At 36.3% G+C, this 26,700-nt stretch overlaps 1 protein-coding gene across 1 annotated transcript in view; it reads left to right on the plus strand.

Moving 5' to 3' along the window:
* LOC122797801 (nitric oxide synthase, brain-like) overlaps nt 1-26,700 on the plus strand; it is a 317,433-nt gene that overhangs the window by 144,803 nt on the left and 145,930 nt on the right. Inside the window, exons 8-10 of the mRNA XM_044066321.1 lie at nt 4,110-4,304; nt 5,840-5,907; nt 10,536-10,680. Of these exons, the coding sequence (XP_043922256.1) occupies nt 4,110-4,304; nt 5,840-5,907; nt 10,536-10,680 (408 nt within the window). The remainder of the gene's footprint in view (nt 1-4,109; nt 4,305-5,839; nt 5,908-10,535; nt 10,681-26,700) is intronic.

Here is a 26,700-nt window from a genome sequence, read left to right on the forward strand (position 1 = left end):
TATGTTAATAAAATAATTAAAAACTGTCTGGCATCATAAAATGACATTTTCTTCATCTAACAATTACATTTTCTTCATCTAAAGTTTCAAGGCTCCCATTTTTAAGACAGGGATAATAGAATAATGTTCACTGAGTCCCGGAGGAGAACAGGCATTCAATCTTAACTGCCACATTAACTCTTTAAATTCAAGGCTAGTTTCCCAGTCCCCACTCCTCTCTGGGAGCTTGACCTGTTCCAATACCCAAACCTATAACTGGCTTGGGTGCATTCTAAAGAATGCTTGTAGAGGGCATTAGTCCCCTTTTCTTTACTATTTTCATAAATGTGTTTGTAAATTCTTTGTTTGAGTTTTCTCTCAGTTTTCCCAATATTGTAGGAGAAGCACTCAATGCAGTAAGCAATGTAAATCACCCCTTTTGTGAGACACGTAAAGTAATCAATCACAACTAATTTTTCATTTGTCCCTTGAATCACTAAATCCAGCAAGTTAAAAATGTAAGGACACTGGTTACACATTCCACACTTAAAGGTACCTTTTTTGGTGCTAACACCTTTGGTACAACCACTTTCAAAATAATGTTTCAAATTAGCACCCTGGCTAAACTTGAGAGGTTAGGAAAAAACATCCAAGCTATTAGGGATTTTAGAAAAAATGTCCCAGTATTTCCATAACACATTTTGAAGAAAATATAACTGTTCGATGAAGAAAATGTAATTTTATGATGCCAGACAGTTTTTAATTATTTTTATTAACATAATACAGACTTTATTTTATTAATATAAAACATTTTATTAACATTAATAGGTTGATGTGATTTTGTCTGTTTAATTGGGAAACCAATGGTTGGTGTTTATTGTCATGATGTAATTAAGTGTGTGTGTTGTTTAAGTACTAGTGGAGTTTTATTGTGTATGCTGATGAAGTTCCCTATGAGGAATGAAAGAGGTTAATCTTTTAATTAATTTTTTGTACTAAACTTGGTTGTTTGTGGTTGCATGGTGTATTCAACATTATTGACTGTGTTTGCAGTGCTGTGCCTTTATTGGTTCCAGTGTGCCAGACTGAGTTACTTGGGTTCTTGGTTTATTGTACTCAGTCTTTTCACTGTTTTTCTGGTGTCTATAGATGTAATGAATCAGTGGCTAGAAACAGGAATTAAGTATAAAGAAATTTGCACAAGTGTAATAAAATTTATATTAAAGGAGATAAAGATGAAATAAAAAATGGAGACTGATTACACTTAATAACACATACTATAAAATTTTCATGAGAATAGTAACAAAACGACTACAATGTAAAATAGAAAGATTATATGATCAGAATTTAGGAGAAAAGGAAAGGGGAGTCAAGACCTATTGTTGTAATAAGATAAGTGATTGGTGATATTAATAAAAAAGTGGAAACAAAAAACATAATAGGTGATGTCAGTAAGGCATCTGATAACATTCAGTATAAAGCATTATGGGGAATTTTACAAGCATACAACATAAGTGAAATTTTTTTATAAGTAATCAAATCAATATATGAAAAGAATTATGTGAAAATTAACATAAATGGTTGGATTGGGGAAATTTGAAAATAGAGAGGGATATAAAACAAGGTTGTCCTGCAAGCAGTATGATCTTTGCTATAATCATGAACACAGTAGTAATGGAAATTAATAAAATGTCAAGTTGGGGGATATAGAATGATGGAGGAGATACAGTTACCAATAATGTATACTTACACTGATGATATTGTAATAATAGCAAAAAATAAAGTCTGAATAGAAAAAAAAATAATTAAAAATTGAGTACACATATGAAGGAAATTGGTTTAAACATAAATAAAGAGAAAAGCAAAGGATTTGGCCAAGAAGGTATTGTAGGAAGTGTGGAATATAATGAAAAGAGTATAGATATTTTAGGAATGGTATTTAGAAGGAGACATGAACAATGTGATAAAGTTATTAAAGGAATCAAAGACATGATTACATTCTGGAAGACATATAGGTTTTCATACAAAAGCACATTTAATAAACACCATAATAACAGGTAAAATAGCTTATATGGCAAATGTTTATATGATGCCAATGAAATATGAAAAAGAAATTTTGCAATGTTTTCATGTATTTGGGGGACAAAACTGAACCTGGTTAAGAGGAGAATTTTGTATATGAAAAACGAACTAGGGGGATTGGGGCTGATAAATCCAATTGCACATGCAGCCTCTTTAAGTATGTATAAAGTACTAAAAGGAATAATGAAAAATAATAATGTATTGTAAATATAGGGAAATTTGGGAAGCAATGGAAATAAAAAAAAGAAGTGTTATTAATGAAGAAATGAAAGAATTTTACTGTAGAATTGTGTTGTGGAAATTAAAAAAGAATGTGATAGAAAAAAGAATGGTTGTTAACATTATGATATTTTTATATCTGCTGGATCCATGGAAAGAGTTAGAAATAGATAGTAGAAAGTAATGATGAGGTACAGAAATTGTAAAAGAATTAAAGACTGTAATGATTTTTTGTTGAGGTTTTCCATAGGAAAATTGTCAGTGGGGGAAAATATTGCCATACAATAGAAACCAAAATAAAATATGCAATAAATGTAAAGAATTGGAAACTACAGAACATGTCTTTTTTTTAAATGTGAGAGAATTCAAAAACTGTAGGAAGAAGTATGTAAACATGATCTAATTAAAAGTTATTTAAATTTCAAAATGATAAATATGGACATGATAGAGTATGGGTTTTATGGAGCAAGATCCCAGAATGAAACTAGGAAAATGGACAAAATCATATTCTTTGTATCACTATATGGAATGAAAGACTTAATGAAATCAAATATAATGGAAAATGGACATTGACAAAAATACTTGAAAAAATATGTTTTTGGTTGTGGGTAAAAGAGTGGGGGAAATAGCAATGCACTGAATGATGTTAAAATATGTAAATATTGTAAATACGTAAATATGTATCTATTTAAAAATATGAATTGTATATATGCATACAAATACAAAAAAATGCTATTTTCAGTAGGTGCCGTGGGATCTTTTCCATCCTCCTGAGCTCCCACCAGCTCACACAGATGGAATCTCTGTTTAATCCCTCATTCAAATAACAACACAATCAAGAGTACAGTGCCTTCCTTAAGCTGTTCTGCAATTTTAGCAACCCATCTACCTGTCTGTACTAAAGAAAAATGTCAATGGCACTACTTAACACACCTGTATGATATGCACTATGCACAAAATTACATTCTTTCTCTGAAATTGTACTGCCTTACTTATTTTTACAATCCTTGATAGCAGATATGGTTATACACTTTAGCGGTGTTGCATACTAGCCATTTTTATTTTTGTCATAATACATACATACGTACAAAAATTAATAAAGTAAAACTGTTACCAAGCCTAACTTGTAAACTATCTCTCCTACTTAAATTTACCATAAATTTATTTAAATCATTACCAAGTGTTGTATATTTTCTTTAACTAGAAATATACAGTTAAAATCACCTAACATAATAATATAGGCACATCAAAGTGCAATACATCTTAGACAACTTATTGCATTAAATTGTAATTAATGTTCTATCATTGTTTTGGAAGTGACTTACTTTCATAATTCTTTAAAGCAATTCTCCACTACACACATTACAATTTATGTTCTCTTTGAACTATTCCAAAAAAACACTGTTGATTAATTTGTATTTACTATAAGTTTTTTTTCTGTCATACCTGTCAATTGTTTCTTGGGAAATTACACTGCTATCAAAATAGAAGTGTAAATGAAATGGCACAGAGAACATATTTTGTATAAGTCTGCATTCTGTAATATTTGGAAGTTAATACTTTGATATCACATTATGTCTGGCAGTTGGTGCAAAGGTTAAGGTTGTGAGCTGTGGTTCCTGTGGTACAGGATTTGACTCCCTCAGCCTTCAGTTGCCTCCTGAGTAATGTTGCAAACATCACTTGACTAGACGTTGCTCCCAGGTTACCCCTGAAAAGGGATTGTGTGTTCAGTGGGCCTACATGGTTAACAAATGAGATTATTATTGTGTTTTATAACTATTTATCAAGCATATTAGCACTAATACACTAACCATCTCCCCTACTAGACTGTAAAAGTGACAATCATGGATCATCATACTGCTACAGAGTCCTTCATGAAGCACATGGAGAATGAATACAGAATTCGAGGAGGATGCCCAGCTGATTGGGTGTGGATTGTTCCTCCCATGTCTGGGAGCTTAACACCAGTGTTTCACCAGGAAATGGTTAATTACATCTTAAGCCCAGCCTTCTTTTACCAGGTAGGTGGCACTATCCTAAATGAATTTTCATGTTCAAAAAGAAGAATTTATCCAAGAAATGACTCATCTGAGGACTTTGTAAACATAAATTACCTACCTGTACTTTGAAAGGTACAGAGAACAAAGATTTGAAGAATCTGCTGGAAAGTGTGAGAATGTGTAAAGTTCTTGAAACTCACTGTCAGACATTCTTATCTGACTCATAAATATTGCAAAACCACTGCATCAAAAGACTTCTTTTTCAAAGCGCAGAACATACTTCTGTGTTGAAACAAATTGTTGTTAATTGCAATTATCACAGTTCATGGTGTTGTAGATTTTTTATGGTTGTGAGGCCATAGAATTAGTATATATAAGTAATAAAACTATGGAGAAATGGGTCTATATTAGAACATTGAATGTTCTAAATAGTGAACGCTCACATGAGCGAAAATGCAGGACCTTGAAAACTTTATTGTGGGGGGCTGCGCCCCCCACACCCCCTGCTAAATATATATTCTAACTCTGAGATCACACTAATGTGAGTAAAGGGACAAATATTCCGATCTTCACTGTACTGTGATAAAAAAAAAAACCTTTGAGGTCCTGCATTTTCGATCATGTCAGCATTCATTATGTAGAACATTAGATGTTCTAATATAGACTCTGGAGAAATGACATCCCCTTGAGAAGTGCAATAACTAAACATAATCCAACATATAGAGATGTTTTGTTGTGTTGTACGTTTGTTTGTGTGCTGGCGGCATTCTCTGTGTTTTTTATGTCTGTACACTATCTGCTTGAAATCTGAATGACAGGACTTTTTGCCACACTGATTATGGTATCCTTATATTCAGTTATGTGCTTGGCAGTTTACTGACATTAATTTATAAAATTCAGAACAGGAACTAAAACACACAAAGACGCACATGTACACACACACACACACACACACACACACACACACACACACACACACACACACACACACACACACACACACACACACACACACACACACACACACACACACACACACACAAAGCAAACACCAATAGTATTTTTTGCACTCAAAATCATAGAGAATTTGTATGGACCTAATCCCACATTTGGTCACTGACATGAGAGCAGCAGTACAATATGCCCACCCACTGACATGTGATCTCCCAAACACACACACATGCACAAATAAACTTTGATGGCAGCTGCCACCTCCTTGGAACCAGCAGATATACACTCCTCAGTCTTATGTCTTTCATGTTGTACAAGCCTCCTTTTGCGGAGGACTAGGGAAACTGATGAGGACCACCATCTCTCTCTCCCAAGAGTGGGTGAGCCAGCCCTGCCTGGCATTGTACACAAGCTGCTATTCAAACTGAGTTTGTCCTAGTCATAGTTAAGCTGGTATTGTTCTACACCAAAAAGCCGTGCATTACTTTGAAATATCTAAATTCCATGCTGCATTAATTCATATATTTCATCCCACGTAAAAAATCAACACACTTATGAGGTTCCAGAAGAAACACATCTGACGTTGATTTTTTTTTTTTTTTCAGGTAGATGCCTGGAGAGATATGGAGGGTTTCTTAAAGAAGAAGAAGATTCATTTGAAACAATTAGCCAAGTATGTCAGTCATTTTTTATATGCATGTCTTTATTTATTTGTCTATAATGTGGGGAATAAAGAAAATGATTTTCTATAGTATCAGAAGTAACAAAGTAGTTAGGGTCTTTTTAGTTAACTTTCCACAATCCACACGAGGAAAACAAGCAAAAGGTCTGTGTTAACTAAAATGATCAACAAAGGATGTCTGTGAAATTCAGAACACCATCACTGCTTAAATGCTGCCGCAGGAAGCTGTTCTATTTTTGTAAGTGTAGCTCATGGCACTTATTTGATCAAAGTACAGGTAAGTACTTTCATGTAACACCAAAAAAAACAGTAGCCGAACTTAACGAAAATAAAAACTAATAAAAAGACGGCCAAGAACACCCAAAAACTTTAATAATTCATTAAACAGTAAGAGCTTTCATCACCTGTAGTGACTTCTTCAGACTGAATAGTGATACAAAGCACTGAACATTTAAAGTGCATTCTAACAAGCTGATAATTAAATAATTAGAAAACAATCAATGCATCATATATTCTTTAAATGATGCTTCAAGCCCTTTCTTTTTAAGTAAGCAGTGAACTCATCTCTATTATTTAAGCCGCGTGGAAAACAGGCATTAAGCCTATCTTGCCACATATATTCTTTCCAGCTTAATTCACTCTCTGCATCAAACCTTCTGTCATAGTTGTAAATTTCTTCCAGAACAATAAACTTAAACTTAACATTACATTTACTCGAAGTATAATGCTTCGCTAATGCATTCTTTACATCACCTGTTTCAGCAGCATATTTGTGTTCATACACACATTTGTATAATTCTCTGACAGTACGTCCTACATAAAAAGAAGGGCATGATTGACATAAAATTAAATATACAACATACTTGCTCTTACAACTAAAAGACTTGCTGAAATTGTTTTTGGGTGTTCTTGGCCCTCTTTTTAGTAAGTACTTTCATGTCACTGGCTGTAAATAGTCTGCTGCTATTATATGTAGTACAACAAACACTGCGTGAATTAATAGATTAGCGCTAATGTTAGTTGCTACAGAATGACACAGGAACAGCAACTGAATGCTAGCTATAACTCTGAGGGTAAACCAATTCAGTAATGAACACTTTAAAGGTTATTTCTTATACAAAATGAAGGAAAACTTAACTAATCTCTTATCAGTCATGATAAAATAAATAGTAGCATGTGAACTCATCCCTGGCCAATTGTGACACTATTTTATATCCATCAGACTAATATTCAAGATGAAATCATTGCAGGAGTCATAATGGAACTGATCCAAAATTTCACTGGGAATCTACTTTTGTTAGCAACAGAACAGGATGTGATTTTTAAAGAGAGATCTTGCTTTTCAAATCTTCATCATCATCAGTCCCCTTTTTCCCATTTTTTACATGAGGTTGGGGTGTTGTATCAATTGTCACCATCTCTATCAATTCAGTGCCAATCTCCTACCTTCTTTGGCAGAGATGTCCGACTGTCACAGGTCTTCCCTCACAGATCCATCCCTCTCTTTGTGCATGCCCTCATTTTCTCTTATCTTCTTCATCTCTGTCCCAAATGTTCTTTACCAGATTGTCTTCTACTTTCTTGCACATGTGCCTGAACCACTAATCTGTTCACTTTGATCTTCTCTGCATTTGGAGCTTTGGAGCTATGTGGGTTTCTGCTTTGATGTCCTTAGCTCTTCATCTGTCCCACAGTGTGCATCTTGCCACCCATCTCAGGTACTTCATCTCCTACTTCATCTCCATCACTTCTAGCTTCCTCAGCTACTCTAAAGTCATTGCCCAGGTACCATACAGTAGTACTAGTTGCATCATTTTTTTGTACACCTTACTTTTCAGATTCTTTGTTATTCTTCTGTCATACTCTACCCCTGACACTCTGTATCAGTTGAATGTAGCCTCTTTGATTGTAGCTTTAATCTATTCTTGTCAGACTTCCTTTCTCCTTACCATCCCATAATTTAAGCTGTTAAATGGTTCCACTACTTTCCCTTCTTTTATATGACTACATGATTAATTGTTTTATAATAGGTTACGATTTTAAGATATAAAATGAATATTTATCCATGAATATATTCACTTGTAAAATTATTTATTTCTTAGTACATGTATTTTTATTTTGCTTGCATTCCCTTTTTCATTTTTTATATTCATAATATTGTGGTATATAATGGTAATATCACTTTAAATGTGCAGACAGAAGTGTTGACATCAGATAGTCAAAATTGTAAATAAGACATTAAGTGTCAGAAAAGTTTTTTTTTTATTCTGATGAAGTCCTGAAGTAGATATTCATAGGACAAAAGTGCTAAACCAATTGCTTTTACTATTCTGTAATAATAAGCCTCCTTTGTGGAAGGCAAGGAACAAAAGGGTCATTTATTACTGTTGGTGGCATTTTGACCATCTGTTTTATCTGGTTCTAAGTTTTATTGCAATACTGATGGCTGTGTTTCATTTTTCATTTATAGTAATCAGATGGATGAGTGAATGAAAAGCTAGACCACAGGAAACAGTTTATTAACATTTCATAGTCTTAATCCTTTCTGCTAAGTGCCATTTAATCTTCTATGCTAAGTGATCCTTGAAGATTAGTTAGTTGTAAGCTGAACAGCTGAGCCTATATACTTATTAAATGTTAATAAATGGAGATTAAGGAACTCCAAGTTATGACCAGTAATATGTAATTAATTGTGTACGTATTCATCTATTTATTAATTCATTTATTTACTTACTTTTGGTGACTATGTTAGTTCTAGTAGGGTTAGGACCCAATTTTAGAGATGGCCCTAATTGGTGTTTATACAGATGGGGAAATTTGCTCAGGGCTACAGATAAATTCTCCTGCATTCTTTAAGTATTCTCATATTCTAAATATCCACCGAAAACTATCTCCGATTCAGGCATATTGGAACTTGATTTATTATCTCATCCAAAGGATGGCTCCACATGTATGTAGCATGTTCATAATGCCCCACTGCCTTCTCGGTATTGGAATATGCATTATGTACTGCTTATTTGTCTTGATAAGACATGATTCTGTAAGATGATTAAATAATTGTATAACCATACAGCAGACATGACCACAAATGTCTGTCAACTGTTTTTATTCAGAAGTGACACTGAGACCATAGACACTCAAACTTTGCAGCGACTTGTAGGATACATAGACCACTGAAGGATGACTAACAAAGTTGGAACAAGAGCTCTAACATCCTTCCGGGGAGACACACACATAATCAGCATTACAGAATCAGAGATTCAGTGTGTTACTCAATCTAATGTCTTCACTCATCAGATTGAACCATAAAGCAGTATTGTTTGAAACAGAAATTAAATCTGGGCACCCAGCGAAACCAAAAACCTTTAGAAACTATTCCAAAGCTAACCTTTCTCTACTAAATGACACCTTAGCTAAATTCCAAGCATCCTCAAACCCAGTAAACACCATAGCATATGCTGAGCTATTTAGAAAATCGCTGTACAGTGATAATGATAACTGTATAGAGTGAGCACTTCAATATCTTATTTTGATACAGGAAGTCATTATTCTTTTGGGAAAACTTGGCTAGACATAGAAAGGTCCCCTGAGTCATTAGCCTAGTAGCAGTCTATGAATCTGTGAAGCTGTAAGATCAAAACAAGCAAGTTCTAATTTGAGTTCAGTATTACCATCACCTTCAAGGTACAGTGGCACAGCAGATAGAGTTGTTCCCTCACAGCAAGGGTTCTCCAGTTCGATTCTCACCTGAGGGTTGTTAGCCTAGTAACTATCTATGAATTTGTGAATCTTTGAATAATCTCTGGCTCACTAGTTCATAGATGAGTAGTTTTCTGTATTAGTTCTGAGGTAAATCTTAACTTTTTGAAACAATGCCAGGTAATTTTGCACTGATATTTTACTAGTGGTCTGAGTATACCCAGATGTGTTAGTTTTACAGGGGGTTTGTTTAGTTAGTGTTTTTAGATTTGGTTCTGTTGTGACTGGCTTATTATAACTGTGAATTTCTTTTATTTTTTATCAGTTTAGTTTCACTTTACCAATCAGTTTTGTAGAAATTTTAGATTTAAGGTTTTTATTTAAGTGGATATACTTGTTTTGTGGTAAGAGTGTATTTTTTTTGTAAATAGTGTGTGATGTTTCATTGTTGTATGTGTTTATGTTGTGCAAATGGTTATGGAGACTGGCTATGTTGTTAGAATGGTGATGACAAAAGCGAAATATTTAAATATAGTCCACAAAGTTATCATTCTTACATTGAAATAATGTGCATGTGTTATTAGAAGATTAAAGTAACAGATCTGCAGAATAGCTAGTAGAGATGTGCTCAGTACTGCACTTTGGAATGCACACATCAAATATTAGGGAACAGTGTAAATATACAGGGTGTGAAGTTCTGATGTTGGTAGTGTTATTTCTGCCTTCTACTGTAGATGACAGAAATGGGTAGAATATGCATGCTTAAATGTACTTAACTGTCATCTGTAGCTATGCGTTTCTCTTTGCATTAAACTATTACTTATTACTAGCACTATTTCTACTTGCTGCCATCCCACACTGTAACATGTCTGTGTGTATATTTATGGAACATTAGAAACCATTTTTTTTCGCTTTTACAGTGCTGCAAGATTTTCAGTTAAGCTGTCCAGCAGAGTCATGGCAAAGAGAGTGAAGGTGACTATTCTATATGCCACAGAAACCGGAAAATCTGAGAGCTATGCCAGAACCCTGTTTAAAATATTCAGAAATGCATTTAACCCACAGGTAAGACTGTAGTGGGGATATCCTGAGCAAGAAAGGAAAGACCAGTGCTTATGATCTTGTTTAATAGCAGAAAGACCTTTATTGTACTGTATGTAACATCTGACTAGACAGATATCTGATCTCTGCAGCTCAGAGACAGCCATGACACACAAATGTTATCTGCACATAAAAAGTTCACATGCCTTAAATGCTTTGACAATGTTAAGAGGAGTATAGACTTCATCATAACAAAAGAAGTAGAAAAAAAAAACATGTTCATGGTTTAATAGCTGAGAAACTTATAGATGGGTTGTGCAGAGACAGCAAACATTGGTAACCATTAAGGAAGAATTCAGAAATGTCATGAGCCAGAAAATGATTTCTCAGAGAAATATATACCAGCTTGGTTTAACCATACATTACCCAAGACACTAAACTCTTTCTTATAAGTTCATTGGTGTTTATTAGGCTAATGACCACAAAGGCCTTTTTAAGCCTAGCTATACATCCCAAGTCTCTGACAAGTTCTGATGCCCTTGATAAGTGTAAACATGGGCCTGGATGATGAACCATTTACAGGTTACTTGTGTCCATTAGAGACATAGGTGCCAAACTGGGGTTGGATTTCCGGTTTCCCATCCAATTGTCCAGATTGTACTTGAACTGTTTTAGGGAGGAACTCTGCTTCATATAGCCTGTTCCATAGATGGGGTATTCTCTGGGATACATACCCATCTCTCCAGCAGGTCCTATTTATATCACAGGCAAGGTTTAACTCTTTAGAACATGCAATACTGGTGCTGTTTGTTTTTCAGATATGCAGGAGGCACATCAGAATGGGGTCTAACAATGTCCTGTATGCCAGGCATAGATCTCACCTCAAAAGCCTGTAGGAGACAGAATACAGGGATAGGGCCTTGAGGCAGTCTGCATAGGACATTTTACTTATGACCTGTTAGACATTTTGTTCTGCCCCATATTTATCTTCAAATGTGGCAGAACAAAGTATTCAACAGCTATTAAGGCAGTTGTAATTTCTTTTCCTGCTCTGTGGTGACTGCCACTGGCTGCTTTTATGTTCTACCAACAGACTAGAGCTTAACAGCATTTAGAGCTGCTTAACAAGACTGTTCCCGATTTTGGAGTGTAATTGTGACACTCCATAGTCAATGAGTCAGGTTATTAGTCTGCTGACCTACCAAGTCCAGTCATAAAGAAAACACAGCTGAGATGGAATACTGGGAATGGGAGAAAACTGACTGAGAAAGTTTAAGAATTCAGTTAAGAATCTATTTAGGAAGCTTATTTCATGAAAATATATCACTAACTCAACACACTAGTAAACATTGAACAGTAAATTGCTGGATTTAAGGAGCTCTTTTAAATCACTGATTAGAGTTAGGTCAAGAAGAAATGGTAATTCCCTATAATGTATACTCAGGGTATGCTTTTGTCATCTTCTTCTGAAGGAACTCATTTAGCTATAGATAATGATCTAAAGTACTGGTATCAGTTGATATCTGATAATAAAGTTAAAAATCTAGATTTCTTAAAACAAGAATTTGATCTAAGAGAAACTTGCTGGTTAGAGGTTCAGACCTTTAGACAACATCTCATTAATAAAATAGATCTAATGTCTATAACAGTTAAAGAATCTATTCCAACACTGATTGATTACTTGATATTAAATTTACAACATAAAGTTTCTGATAAAGGTAAACTTTCATACATACATAAAATTATCAGACAAGAAACGTTTTACAGTGTAGATTCATATTGGAATTATTTCACTTCTATTAATGGGGACCCACCAAACCAACAAGATAAACAATATATATTGGAATCTGCTTATAGAACTACGTCTTCCATTGTCTGGAGACTTTATACATGGAAATTTTTACATAGATCTTTTTATACACCTTTGATGATGAATAAAATAAATAATAAAGATAATTTATGTAAGAGATGTAATGTAGAAATTAATGCTGACTGGGCTCATATGTTTTATGACTGTATAAAATTGAAAGAATACTGGAAGTCAATTAATGAATTTTGCAGGCTCTTTTTACAGATAATTTCATTATTTCTAAATCTCTTATATTATTCAACACACCTGTACCTCAAAGTGTTAAAAAGGTTAAGCTTCCCTTGTTATGGTCTATTCTAGCAGTGGCTAGGAAAATAATAACTAGAAATTGGATTTCAGATACACCTCCTTCGTTCAATGAATTTAAAAATGTTATGAATATAGTGTGCCATATGGAAATAAACACAATTAGGATAAGAACAACTAGAAAAACATCTTATTATATTGTATGGGATAATTTACAAAATTTGTTAAAAAAATTCTAATTTCAATAGCACGGTATTTTAGTTTAATTAATTGATCTGATTGTAGTGGATGTCTTTGTAAATACTTTAGTTGTTTTGTTGAATATTATAATAATACCTATTTTTAATTACTTGTATAAAATTGTTATGATATTTCTCTTATATGTTAAAACAATAAACCTGTTTTGAAAAAAAAAGAAGAAATGGTAAAGGGCTGCTTATGTTTCTAAACTTTTCAAACCAAAATATTAAACAAAAACAATAATCTTTCCAAGAAGATATGGAGAAGTAAGGGCACTAACTACATTAGGAAGTTTAATATGCTATATGACTATATTAAAAATGAATTAAATAAGATTAGAATGTATAAATAATTCAGAGTGAAAAAAAAACATAAAAAAGCAGTACGGCACTTGTAAGCATTAGAGAAAGCCCAAGAATGGTACAGGTATTGGTTTGATTGGAGGCAGATTACTAAAACAGCAATTAAGATTGTTACAAATAATGTTTTTCATGTAAAGGCTGGAGTATCCCAGGCTCTTCAACGTTTTATGATTTATCTGCTTGGTTAAATGTAGATTCTTCAGAGAATGAATATGGTGAGAATTATTAAAAGTTGGGGAGGTCTATGACATCAAAAACATTTAAATTTTTTTTCAAACTTTGATTTAGAAAAGTCAAATGTTGAATTATAAGGCAGACTGTTATGCATTTGTGTGCCTCTGTAGCAAGTAGTCTTATTACAGATGAATGAAAGGTGGCCTTATTTCTTCCCCAGTGTGCAATGTTAAAGCAGATAACATGATATTGGCCTGGTATAGACCTAATGATTATTAAAACATAAATATAAATGTATAAGACCCCTAGGCTGGATGCTTTGAAACTCTGTTTATCTTATGTGGGATTTGGTGATTTACATCGACCACCTCTAGCAGAGACATTACCCTTCTGATTAGAATTACGAATTTCTAGCATATGTTGTCCTTGATCATGGATGCGAGCCTGCAGGCTACATCACATTTTTAGATATTTCTCATGCCTTCAGCCAAGTAAATCATATGATTTTGATACCTGAATAAAAGAATGCTGGCCTTAATAAGAAAAACTACTACATGAATGACAATGGCCTGGTGGAGTAGATGATAATACAGTGATTAAAAAAAGCTTAATTGCAACAAGCACAAAGACTGCAATTTGGATATTCCCAGCAACTGTTAGATGAAGAAAATGATGACATTTAAAACCCTCCTAAATTTGAAGAATTGAAGGACACATTGAGATAACTAGTGAGTACAGGATCTATATATATATTACAGACAAGTCAAAGCAAATTTTTAGAATAAATTGCTTGCCTTGCAACAATGTGGGGGGGGGGGGCAAGAGAGCAGAAAGTGTATTAGGAGTAATGACAGCATTTTGTAAGTAAGGAATAATCATTTTTGTTATTTAAACAATTGCTACTTGTAACAGGATTTATAATGAGTTTAATATGTCTGTTAGTATTATATAAACTGTAGAAAAAGCATGTGACTAATAGGTATTTTGTGATGGTTTATAACATGTGGAACTTGTAATTGTTTTTTTTTTTCACTTTTGTTATGACAGTAAAGGTAAATTAAATGCAAAACTAGATACTATTATTGCACTGACCTCTGACAAAAAAACGTAAAGCTTGTTGAACTGTTGATTGTACCTATAACTGAACATTTTCTAATGAGTTTGTTTTTTATATTAGTAAACTAGCAGTATGGGATCATATGAGCCAGAAAATGCTACATGACTTATAATAGACAGAAAATGTATTTTAAAAGTCTGTTAATGTAATGACATAGAAATGCATGTGGATACTTAGTTCTTCAGTTTATAACATAATACATGAAAATTGCTGGTTGCAAATAAAATTAAGTATTGATCATGGAATATAAGGCTTTAATAACTGATCATATAATATAAGCCCTTTAGCATTTGACTATTTTGTCTAACTAGGGAAGTTAGTAAATCTAAAAAAAACCTGGAGTTAGTCACATTTAGGAGGAATTTCATTAAAAGGATCTCAAGTTTGCAAAAAGAGTAAACAAATCTTACAATGGTCTACCAGAAAATTTTAAAACTCAGAGTGAAATGACTAGATTAAATTTAGTCTATATAAATATATGGGCAACACACTGTCTACTTTAAATAGGCAGGCATTATTGCAGTCTTTGGTTTCTCTCTATGATATCATATACTAATATTTATGTATGAGTGTATTGCCTCCTTATCACTATCAAACAGTGTGACTGTGGGCATGTCAGGTGAACTTGCAGTGTTCCCAGACTACTTCTGAAAAGAGTCATTTGTGCTTTCATGGCTTAGTTGATTATGACATGAATTAGAAAAAAAAATAGATATAACATAGTACAAATTTAAGAAAATATGTCACTGGCATTGTCTAAATGGTACAGAGATAAGGTGTCTTTGTCACCAGTGACAAAAGATGAGAAATATGCTATGGCCACTAACTAGGCAAGTGGGTGGTGGAGGGGTTGGGATAGTATGAAGTAGTTGATGTATAGGTTCATAGGTTCATAGGTGTTTATTAGGCTAACAACTGCAAGGGTATTTTTAAGCCTAGCTATGCATACCAAATCTCTGACAAGTTTTGATACCCTTGATAAGTGTAAGCATGGGCCTGGGAGATGAACCATTTACAGGTTATTTGCATTAGAGAGACAGGTGTCAAACCAAGGATGAATTTCCGGTTTCCCATCCAATTGTCCAAGTGGCACTTGAATTGGTTTAGGGAAGAACTTTGCTTCACATGGATGGGGAGCCTGTTTCATAGACAGGGTAGTCTCTGGGATATATACCTATCTCTCCAGCAGGTCCTATTTATATCACAGGCAAGGTTTAAGATTGTAGAATGGATAATTCTGGTGCTGTTTGTTTTGTAAATATGCAGGAAGTCCATCAGAGTGGGGTCTGACAACGTCCTGTATACCAGGCATAGCTCTCCCCTCAAAAGCCTGTAGGAGACAGAATACAGGGATGGGGCCTTGAGGTGGTTTGCATAGGACATATTACTTATGCCCTGTAGTTATTTAGTGAGGAACCTCTGTGGACATTCCAGTTGTTGGATATGCCTGGTTAGGTACATACCAAAGGGGGAATTGTACTCAATGATAGGTCTGATGAATGCCGAATACAGTGGAACAATGACTTCCTTGGACTTAGATGCCATACCTTTGTTTATAAGTTGTGCAACATAGAATAATTTCCTCACCACTGTAGACATGTGATGACCAAAGGCTAGATTATTATCTATGTGTGTCCCTAAGTCCCTGACTACTGGGTCAGCTCAAAGGGGCGCATTGTCAATATGATAGTTACTAGGGATGGATGACTTCCCAAAGGATACTATTATGCATTTCTTGGCATTTAGTTTTAGCCCATGGCTCTGACACCAGTTGTTTGTCTGTCAGCCTCCTCCTGGAGAACATTTGTGTCAGTGTGAGATTCAATGATAACTCCTAATTTGCAATCATCTGCAAATTTAGTCAGCCATAGACCACTGACATTGGCCTTGACTTCTGAGTAGTAAATGCCAAAAAGAAGTGGTCCAAGGACTGATCCCTGAGGGACTCCACTTGCGACTGATCTCTTTGTAGAGGTGCCCCCCCCCCCAATTGTAACTTCCTGGGTCCTGTCTCTGAGACATTTGGCTATCCACCTGTGACATATAGGTTTGTACCTAACCTCTTGAGTTTTTCAACAATGCCTGAGTGGAGTATTTGTGTCAAATACCTTGGCCAGATCAAGGTAGGCAGTGTGATTGATTTTGCCCACATCCATTGCTTTGGTGACCTTCTCAAAGAAGTCCACCAGGTTGAGTAGGCATGATCTGCCCTTAATGAAACCAAACTGGGTTGGGTCCAGTGTCTGAAGGTTTAGTATATCTCTATTGATCATCTCCATGATAATTCTTTCCATGGCTTTACATATAAGACTAGTGAGATGTATAGGTCTGTAGCAACTGTTTTCATGCTTGTATGACCTCTGCTAATGACCAGATTGTGGGGAATATTATCTTCACAAAAAATTAAAGCATAGGTCAAATGTTCCAAAATTAAAACCAAATAAACAAAAATGAACACTGCTCAAGAAGTAATTGACAGAGTTTGGGACTTCCAAGATGACTGCACACTGATCAGAAGCTTAATTACATCTCTTCTATTGTGAAAAAAGAAACATAGAGATAAGGGCTAGTAACTCTGCCAGTTTTAGTAAAATTCTATTACTGGCTAGTAAGTACACTTCCTGAATCCCATCGGAGAAGGAACTTAAGGATCCTGAAAGAAAATCAACTAGAAAAGGAGAAGAAAAAACACTGAATGGGAAGAATCTTACAGCTGCTCAGCAAAAGCAGTTCAGGCTACAGCTGTGGTACAAGAGATGGCCTCCATTAATTTAGAGAAAAAATAAATCAAATGTGCTCAGAGCTGATTAAAATAAATGAAACATTGAAGAAGTATGTCAACAAAAAGCTAGAAAAAATGGAAGAAGCTTTAAACAGCTATTCAGAAGAACTGATAAAACTGCAAACAAAAAATCGAGGTTGAAATGAAAAAAAAGCTGGCTGAGCATAAGACCACTCAAGAAGTGCTGTTTCAAAAAATTGTAGAATTAAAGGACAGAGCACACAGAGAAAAGTGCACTGCTTATATATAATGCATGTAGAGTTGAGATGTTTTCTCTTACTTTTCAGTAATTGAATGTCTGGATTCATGACTTTGGCTTAATCTCATAACACATTTCTTGTGTGAGCATGTATGCTATAAAAACAAGAGAACACTGTGAATGTAATGAAAAGTTTTCCTTAGTAAATAAATGCTCCATGTGAGTAGACACTTCTGCAGCTGAGGCAGATGTATATTCTGTTTCTTTGTTTCTATGGAGACAAGCTGACTACAGTTCCAGGTAATAAACCTTCAGAGCTCTGGACATTAAAAGGTACAGGGAAGCAGCTCTGTAAAAATAATTTTGAAATTATTGAAAGTGAATAAGAGGTAGCAGTTTTCCTGGTACCTGAATAATTCACTGCATTTACTAAAACAGTGTATAGTTCATATTTATTTAAAGATAGCCAGTACACTTTTTTAAGACTAAAAGTCAATGTTTACTGAAGTATTCCAGCTGTTTTTCACATCTGGAAGGGGGATAAAGATAATACAAGAACAGACAGCAATTAGTGTTAAGAAGGAACACAGTTTGTAACATGTGCTTCAGCATGGATAACCTTAATTTTAGGTTAGGTATTGACTATATAAAGGATCGACCTGCAAAGTATTATCAGGAGTATGCAACACAACAGATGGAAAAGACATTTAAAAAAGCTGACACATACAATAGGTTGGTGTAATAACGTCTTATTATAATGGCTACACTATCCATATTATTTTGGAATGTGAATGGCCTCATTGGTATAGACAAACAGGTAAGAGTAATTAATTATAATCAGAAAGGCACAGTGCAAGTAGCAATGCTGTAGGAGATACATTTGAAAATAAAGGAGCATATGAATTTGATAAAGAAAGGATTTCAGAATGGATGTTCAGCAGAATATGAGGGACAAAGGAAAAGGAGAGTACTTGTACTAATTGCTAGAAAAGTTTCAATAGTGATAGAAGAGGGGGAAGGATAAGAGTGGTAGACTTGTGTTGGTAATGGGCTGCTGACAAGGGAGGAAGATTAAACTGGAATGTATTTAAATTCTACCTAAAACTGCTTTTATAGACCTTAAGAAAACTTTGGGAAACATAATCAGCTTTCACCAGGGAATATTACTTCTACATGGGACTGGGACTTGATTTGCAACAGGGAGGAAGTATCTTTGGGATGTAAAAGGGAAAATATAACAAAAGAGGGTAGATTTCTGAAGAAATTCATGGAAATACTTGGTATGGAAGTCATGGGTTCAGTAGTAGGAACTTGAAGAGAGAATTTGAATATTATTCTCCAAGGTACAATATCTAGGCTACACTACATAGAAATTATATTTTGCAGGAAGATGTGCATTCATTTGAAAGCTTTGACACACATCCAGTAACTGTTTCAGACAAAGCATCAATAATAACTAAGATAAAATGCAGGATAGTGAAGTAAAAATGAGAATTTAAGGAATTGTTAGTGGCACTTTTTTGAGTGTTATTAGAGAATATATAAATTTCTTCAGAAGTTATAGCTAGTGAGTGGAATAAAATGAAAGTGGATTTTAAAACTAGGGTAGCAATAAAAGAAAAATGGATATGGTTAAGAAGTAACAAGAATTATTTTCAGGGTCTGACAACGGTTGAAGTATTGCAGAATAAGGGGAACTCACAGAATAAGAAGAGGTACAACTGCAGTGAAAATAAATGAGTATCTGGTTAATATGCATGGGTTTAGAAAGAATGATGTTGTCCAGCTGTTTCTGATAATAACCCCAGAGCACAAAAACGTTAACACATTGACTTAGGCAACAAAAAGCAGAAAGAGTTGATGCTAAACTTACAGAACCTATAACCAAAGAAATACACTGTAGAGGTGTTAGGGATAGGTGTGAGGGATATTTTGGAAATGTTATGACATTTTGTATAAAGCAGAGGAAGGTGGAAATCAAGAAAGAGCACAAATCAAAATATGTATGGAAGACTTAAGTATGCCAAGATATGGCTGAACAACTAATTGTTACGACAGGAGGAGATGAGATAAAAGTGGTGACATATAATCAATCTGCAGGAAAGTTTCCAGGAATAGATGATATTCTTGTGGGAATTTGGGAGCTAAGAGGGAAGAAAGTGATAAAGATCTGGAAAGTTTTGTTTAACAGTGTTTTTATAAGGAGGTAATACACCAACATCATGGAAGAAAGCAGTGGTGGCTGTAATACCTAAACACTGTAAAGACCTATCAGACCCAGCTTAATTTAGGCCCATTTCAATTTTAAACCATGATTATAAAGTGTGTATGTATGTAATAGGTAAAAGAATGGCTAAGGTATTGACAGAATTGATAGGCATGAATCAATGTGGTTTTGTATTGGGCAGGCAAACATTTGACAACATTAATAGAACAATGATGATTCAGAGGAAAGCAGAATGCAAACAAATACTGCTGTTGTTGGTGGGTCTTGATGCTGAGAAAGCATTAAACAGAGTAAGCTGGGGTTTTATGAGTAGGGCAATGGAAGCATTTGCATTTCCTCATCCAATAATAATGTCACTTAGGAGGCTCTGTGAAGGAACAGAGGAAAAATTAAAGTGGGAGGGTTTGTCCCTGATAAGTTGTATCTAAACAGAGGAACCAGGGAGAGGTGTCCTGTTCTCTGTATTATTTGCATTATATTTACAGTCAAAATAAGGGACTCAGAAATTAATGGATATAAATGGCATGGTAATCAAAAAAAGTTGGCTTTATTTGTAGATGATATTATTTTGTACCTGATAAAAGCAGAAAAGGACATAGTGTTGTGGACCATTTGAGACGGTTTCAAGTTTTGGGGGGATATAACATTGATGAAGATAAAATAAATGCTATATCAATAAACTACATACCCACATATGAATTGGTTCAGTAATACCCATATTTATGAGGACACAATAAAATGAATTATTTAGGAGGATGGATTCAAAAGGATTCTGTTATGGCAACTAAGTATATCTCAGAAGAGACTAAACAAAAGATAATACAAAAGCTGGGAAACTGGAAGCTCTTGTTTTTGGATAAGGATAGCAAGATACAAGTAGTGAAAATGTTTATAGCCCCTTGCGTTTTATATACAGGTCAAGTATATTTTTATCAAACACAAGGAAGTTGTACACAGTAATTAATAAAAAGTTGAAGGGTTTTATCTGCGAAGGGAAAAGGTCAAGGGTAAAGTGGGGTAAGATAATATTTCCAATAGAACAAGGTGGTTTAGGATTACATGATTTGAAGAGATATTTTAGAGCTACACAGTCAATGCTCATATACATAACACAGGCAGAAAGCTATAATTCAAAGTCAAAGTCAAGTAAACTTTATTGTCATTTAGACCCATACATGAGTGCAGGCTAAATGAAATTTTGTTGCTTCGAGCACGATGTGTAGACAAAAACATATAAAAAAAATAACAGTATAAATATAAAAACAGAACTACAGACTCTGTATATGACATTAACATTGACACAAAAACAGAACTACAGACTGTGTATATATGACATTAACACTGACACAAACACAGAACTACAGATTCAATATATGACATTAACATTGACACGACACTAGGACATAATTACAATTTTGGTATGTCTATCTATAGCAGCACTTAGTACTGAACAGGAAATATTGCACTTAGAGACTTAAGCAGCGGTAAACTAGAGATTGTTTTGTCCATTGCATGGAATGTAGCTTGTATTTCAAGTTATTACACAAACGTAATAATCATGTAAGCTAGTGCACAAGTGAGAGAACCTAGTAATAAGTTATTGCACTTTAAGAAAAAGATATTTCCTTCAGCCTGTGTGGCCACTGACTAGGTGACCTGTTAGCTTGTATTGCTACTCACGTTTAGTAGTCTGATGGCCAGAGGAAAGAAGCTGTTTCTGAATCTAGTCATTTTGCAATGTATGTTTCTGTAGCGCTTACTCGAACAGACCCTGAGCTGGGTGGGTATGGTCTTTAACAATCTTTGTGGCTCTTCTGAGAAACTGTGCAGAGTGCAGATCCTGTATAGATGGAATCATAGATCTCATTCTCTCTGCCACTTTCACCATCCTTTGGATGGCCTTACAATCCATGTCCTTGAGCTGCCATACCATAATGTGATATTGCGTGTCAAGATGCTCTCAATGGTGCTTCTGTAGAAGGTTATGAGCACTGAAGATGGGAGTTTTGCTCTCCTCAACCTGCATAGGGAATGGAGTCTTTGTTGTCCTTTCTTGACAAAGTGATTAGTATGATGGACAATGTCAAGTCTTCTGTGATGCACACCCCTTGGAATTTCATACTCTTCACCCTTTCCATTATTTCTCTCTTGATTGTGGGAGGGAACTGTGCCATCTGTTTTTTCCTGAAGGCTACAATTACCTCTTTGGTTTTGTTTATGTTCAGAGCCAGGTTATTGCTGTCACACCAATCAATCAGATGTTTTACCTCCTCCCTATATGTTGTTTTATCTCCATTGCTGATTAGACCTATGACTATAGTATAATCTGCAAATTTGATGATGTGATTTGAGCTGAACCTGGTGGTGCAGTTGTAGGTCAGCATGGTGAACAGCAGAGGACTGAGAACACATCCTTGAGGGACTCCCGTGCTCAGTGTAAGGTTTTTCAAGGTGGTATTGCCAACTTTTACTCTTTGCGGTCTGTCAATAAGGAAGTCCAAAATCCAATTCACAGTGGAAAGAGATGATGATGAAGTGGGGGAGAATTCAAGAAAAAAGCTGAGAGTGGGATTTTGGATGCAGACCTTTAATGAAAACAATAATCATACAAAATATTATAGTCATTAAAGTAGCAGAAAGTATACCAAGAACTAAGCCAACATGGGAATGGAGAAAGGAGATTCTGCCAATAGAGCGAACTCCAATTAGGGATACAGACAATAGACAAGAAGGAGCCAGAATTTACTAGAGGAAACTGGCAAAGGAACCAAGGTATTGGGAGCAAATAACTAGAGAGGGAAAGGTAATAGAATGGGAAGAGGCCATGAAGGCATTTGGACTGCAGGCTAGAGACTGCCTTCCCTATCGGGGACTGATAGCAGACTATAGGCAAAGAGAAAGAGTAGTGGAATCCTAAGTGAAAGGCCTGCACTAGTAAAGTTTTTAGGTGAATCTAGAACAGATACTGCTGTTAAAAGGAATAATTAGTAGGGCATGTAAAATATCGCATGATAACTGTAGGACTCAATCCGAGGAGGTTAGAAAAGAATGGGAAGAGATAAGCAATTCACAAGGAAAACGGGAGAATGGGTCCCTATTAAATCACTGAAAGAACAGTTCATTGAAAGGCATTTTTAATTATATTTTGTCAAACATGCTGTTTGTTGAACTGTTCTTACTGAAATTACATTGTGGTAGGTTAATAGGTTCATAGGTGTGTATTAGGCTAATGGCCCTGGAGCCTTTACAAGCCTAACCCATAGGATTACCCTTACATTGTGCCACCCAACCTTAGTTCCCAGTGCCTCTGTTGAGTAGAGCCACTGGAGTGATTCTTGAAGTGAATTTTCTATTTCATATCCACTCATCAAGATTCTCTTGAAGAGGGCCAGTGAAGTGCTCTGTTTGACATGTATGGGAAGTCTATTCCATAGTATGGGCAGTCTCTGGGTTATGAACCTGTCCCTCCAGCATGTTCTGTTGATTGTGGTAATGAGGTTGAGGTTTCTGGAGCGTGTGTTGTAGAGGGACTGGAATTTCTTTAGATGTAACATTTCTAACAGTGGTGGGTCAGACATGGCTTTGTAAAGTCAGAGATTGCCTCTAAGTAGGTGATATGAGACAGAGAATAGTTGGAGTTGTTTTTTTAGTCTGTCCATATAGGACAAGCGTTTAAGGCCTAGGATCCTCTTTGTGAGGTACGTTTGCAGCCTCTCCAGTTGTTGCAGGTGTCTAGTGAGATATATGCCAAATGGGGCATTGTACTCGATGATTCGCCTAATGAGTGAAGAGTAGAGGGAGACAATAACCTCTTTCTTCCTGGATGCAAAACCCTTAGTAATGAGATGTGCCACATAGAAGGACGTTCTGACCACAGTGGCAATGTGGTGGTCAAAAGAGAGGTTGCTGTCAACCTGTGTTCCCAGATCTCTTATAATGCCTTCTGTGTTCAGTGGACTACCATTGATGTGGTAATTCATGGGAACTATGTTTTTCCCAAAGGGGGTGACGACACATTTTTTGGCATTGAGCTTAAGGCCATGATTCTGACACCAGTCGTTGGTCTCAGTGAGGCCTTTCTGTAGGATGTCAACATCACTTGGGGAGTTAATAATAGCTCCCAACTTGCAGTGATATGTGAAAATTGTCAGTCAGTCCCTTTGTGTTGCCTAGACTTCATAGAAGTAGATACCAATCAGGAGAGGACCCAGGACCGAACCCTGTGGGACTCCACTTGTGACTGGTCAGTAGTTGGACTTGGAGTCAGCTACTTTCACACTGTGGGCTCTATCTGTGAGCCAGTTTGCAACCCACCTAGTGATATATTGGTTGATGCCTAGCTTAGTCAGTTTTTCTATGATTCCTGAGTGGGGAATGGTATCAAAGGCCTTGGACAGATCAAGGAATGCTGTATGAACTACCTTGCCTTTATCCACAGCTTTAGTGACTGACTCAGATAAGTCGATCAGTTTGAGCTGGCATGATCTACATTTCACAAAACCAAACTATGTGGGATCCAGAGTTTGGAGATTCCCTATATCCTTGTTTATTAGGTCCATGATGATGCATTCCATAGCTTTGCATATCAGACTCATCAGGCTAATGGCGCGATATTTCCCAGGGTCTGTAGTTGCTCCTCCTTTGTGGAGAAGGATGACTGTAGCAGTGTGCCATTTGGTAGGGACAAAGCCTGAGGTGAGGCTGTGATTGAACAGGGTACACAGGTGAGGTGCCAGTTCACTCTGTAGATTGTGTAGAACACAGCCAGGGATATTGTCATGTCCCATAGAAGCTGTATTTTTGGCCTTGGACAGTGCTGTTTTAGCTTGTGCAGCAGTAATACTGGGTGCCTGGCAATCTACTGGTATCGGGATTGGTCCTTTTTGAGGGGGAGGGGTAAATCTGGCACTGAATCTGTCGATCAGTATATTGGCCATATCTGTTGGCTCAGTATAGGAGGTACCATTGTGCAGTAGCTCAGAGCAAATCTTGGTATTGCCGTGGAGATTCTTTTCATAACTATAAAAGGCCTTGTGGTTGTCTTTACTATCTGCTGCAATTCTGTTTTCATAGATAGCTTTAGAGGATTTGGTAAGGGAGCTCAACTTTTTGTTGAGGCTGATAAGGGACTTTTTTCAATCTTGGGACTTCACCTTATTCCACATCAGTTTTCTCCTTCTGTTGTAGAGTTTGTTTATGGGAAGGGACCACCAGATTGGCTTCCTTTTTTTGAAGGAGAGCATCTTGGTTGTATTGGGTATGGTGAGATCCATGCATTTGTGTACGTGTTTGTACAGTGCATTGGTGTATGATTCAGCGGTCATGCAACTATTCTCCATTTGCATGGGTGCCGTGAAGTTAGCCACCTCTGTTTTTAGGAGCCCAAAGTTAGCTTTGGAGAAGGTTTTCATGGTGGTTACCTTTGCAGGGGGAGGGGGGGGTGGATTTCCAAGGTGATTCATTTGTGGTCGGTTCTAACCAGGGAGGAGTTGACTATTGGTGTAGAGCAATGGTCGCCCATGTTAGTAATGATCAGGTCAAAGATGTTGCTACCTCTAGTGGGGGTAAGAACGAGCTGGTCCAGGGCATTGGAATTAATGAATTCCAGGAAACTTTGGGCAAGTGTATTGGTTTTCCCACTTAATGGAGGGGTAATTGAAGTTGCCCAGTATGAGAGTGTTAGGTTAGACCCTAATATTCTCCAGGGTGCTTAGGAATGAGGAGTGTGAGTCTTTGGACATGGCTGGAGACCTATAGCAGGCTACAACCTGAATCACTGTTTTACCCATTTAGCTGCACCTGAAGTATCTCTGATGCATTATGTTCGTCTGCCAGTCTGAAGGTGTGTGCATCTTTTATGAATATGGAAACACCACTGTCTTTGGAGCTTCAGTCAAAATTCTGGGGCCGAAAGGTGTGGAATGAGTTGTAGCCCGGTAGTGCAGAGGTGCTTTCTGCTGTTTTGAACCAGGTCTCTCTTACAGCACAAATGTCAATGTTCTCCAATTTAAGGAGTGCTTTGAGTGAGTCCATTTTTAAATTTAGACTTCTAGCATTGAGCAGCATGACCCTCAGATTGCATTTGTTTGTAGCTGTTATGGTGGGAATTTGGTCTATGGAATACTGCCTAAAAAAGGCACTATAGGGGTGGCAAGAGCCTTGGCCAACATCTGGAAGACCAGGGGTGACAGATGCAGGCCATTTCTGGCAGAGCATCGAGGTCTGTCAGTTATGTCATCCCAGGCAGACAGATATTGGATCCCCTTAGAATGACACCAGAAACGTAGCCAATTGTTGAAATCAGTCATTTCCTGCTTGTACTGTATATTATTCTGGATGATAGTAGGATGCTGCTCAGGGCTAGGGTCATACCCCCTGGGTTACATAATCCGAAAGCTCCTCCATGTCTCTTTTCATGTAGTCCAGGGAGGTATGTCTCAGGTCATTCACACCCACATGTACAATGACAGAGCCATATTTGTACCTGTTGTTGAGGGACCTGAGTGCATCTGTTATGTGGTGGATGCTGGCTCCTGACAGGCAGCTGACTGTTACTTTCTCCTTATTCAACCTAGTGAGTGGGACATCAGTGTGCCTCACTATCGAGTCACCTCTGACTAGTGTGTTGGGCATGCTGTTTTGCCTTAGGGGCTTTGGTTGAATAGTACACTGTTTAGGAGAGTCATTTGTCTCATGATTAGTGTTGTGCTGTGGTGGTCAAGTGCGTTTCTTCCTTGAAGGTCTTTGCTGTTTGGGTAGATTTTTATTGAGAGCCTCCATGATGGTGGGTGTGTGGTTTGTGCTTTTCTGTGAAGGCAGTGCTGGTG

Source organism: Protopterus annectens, chromosome 3.part1 (assembly GCF_019279795.1).
Source record: "Protopterus annectens isolate FY-2018-M chromosome 3.part1, PAN1.0, whole genome shotgun sequence".
NCBI classification, from domain to species: domain Eukaryota; kingdom Metazoa; phylum Chordata; order Ceratodontiformes; family Protopteridae; genus Protopterus; species Protopterus annectens.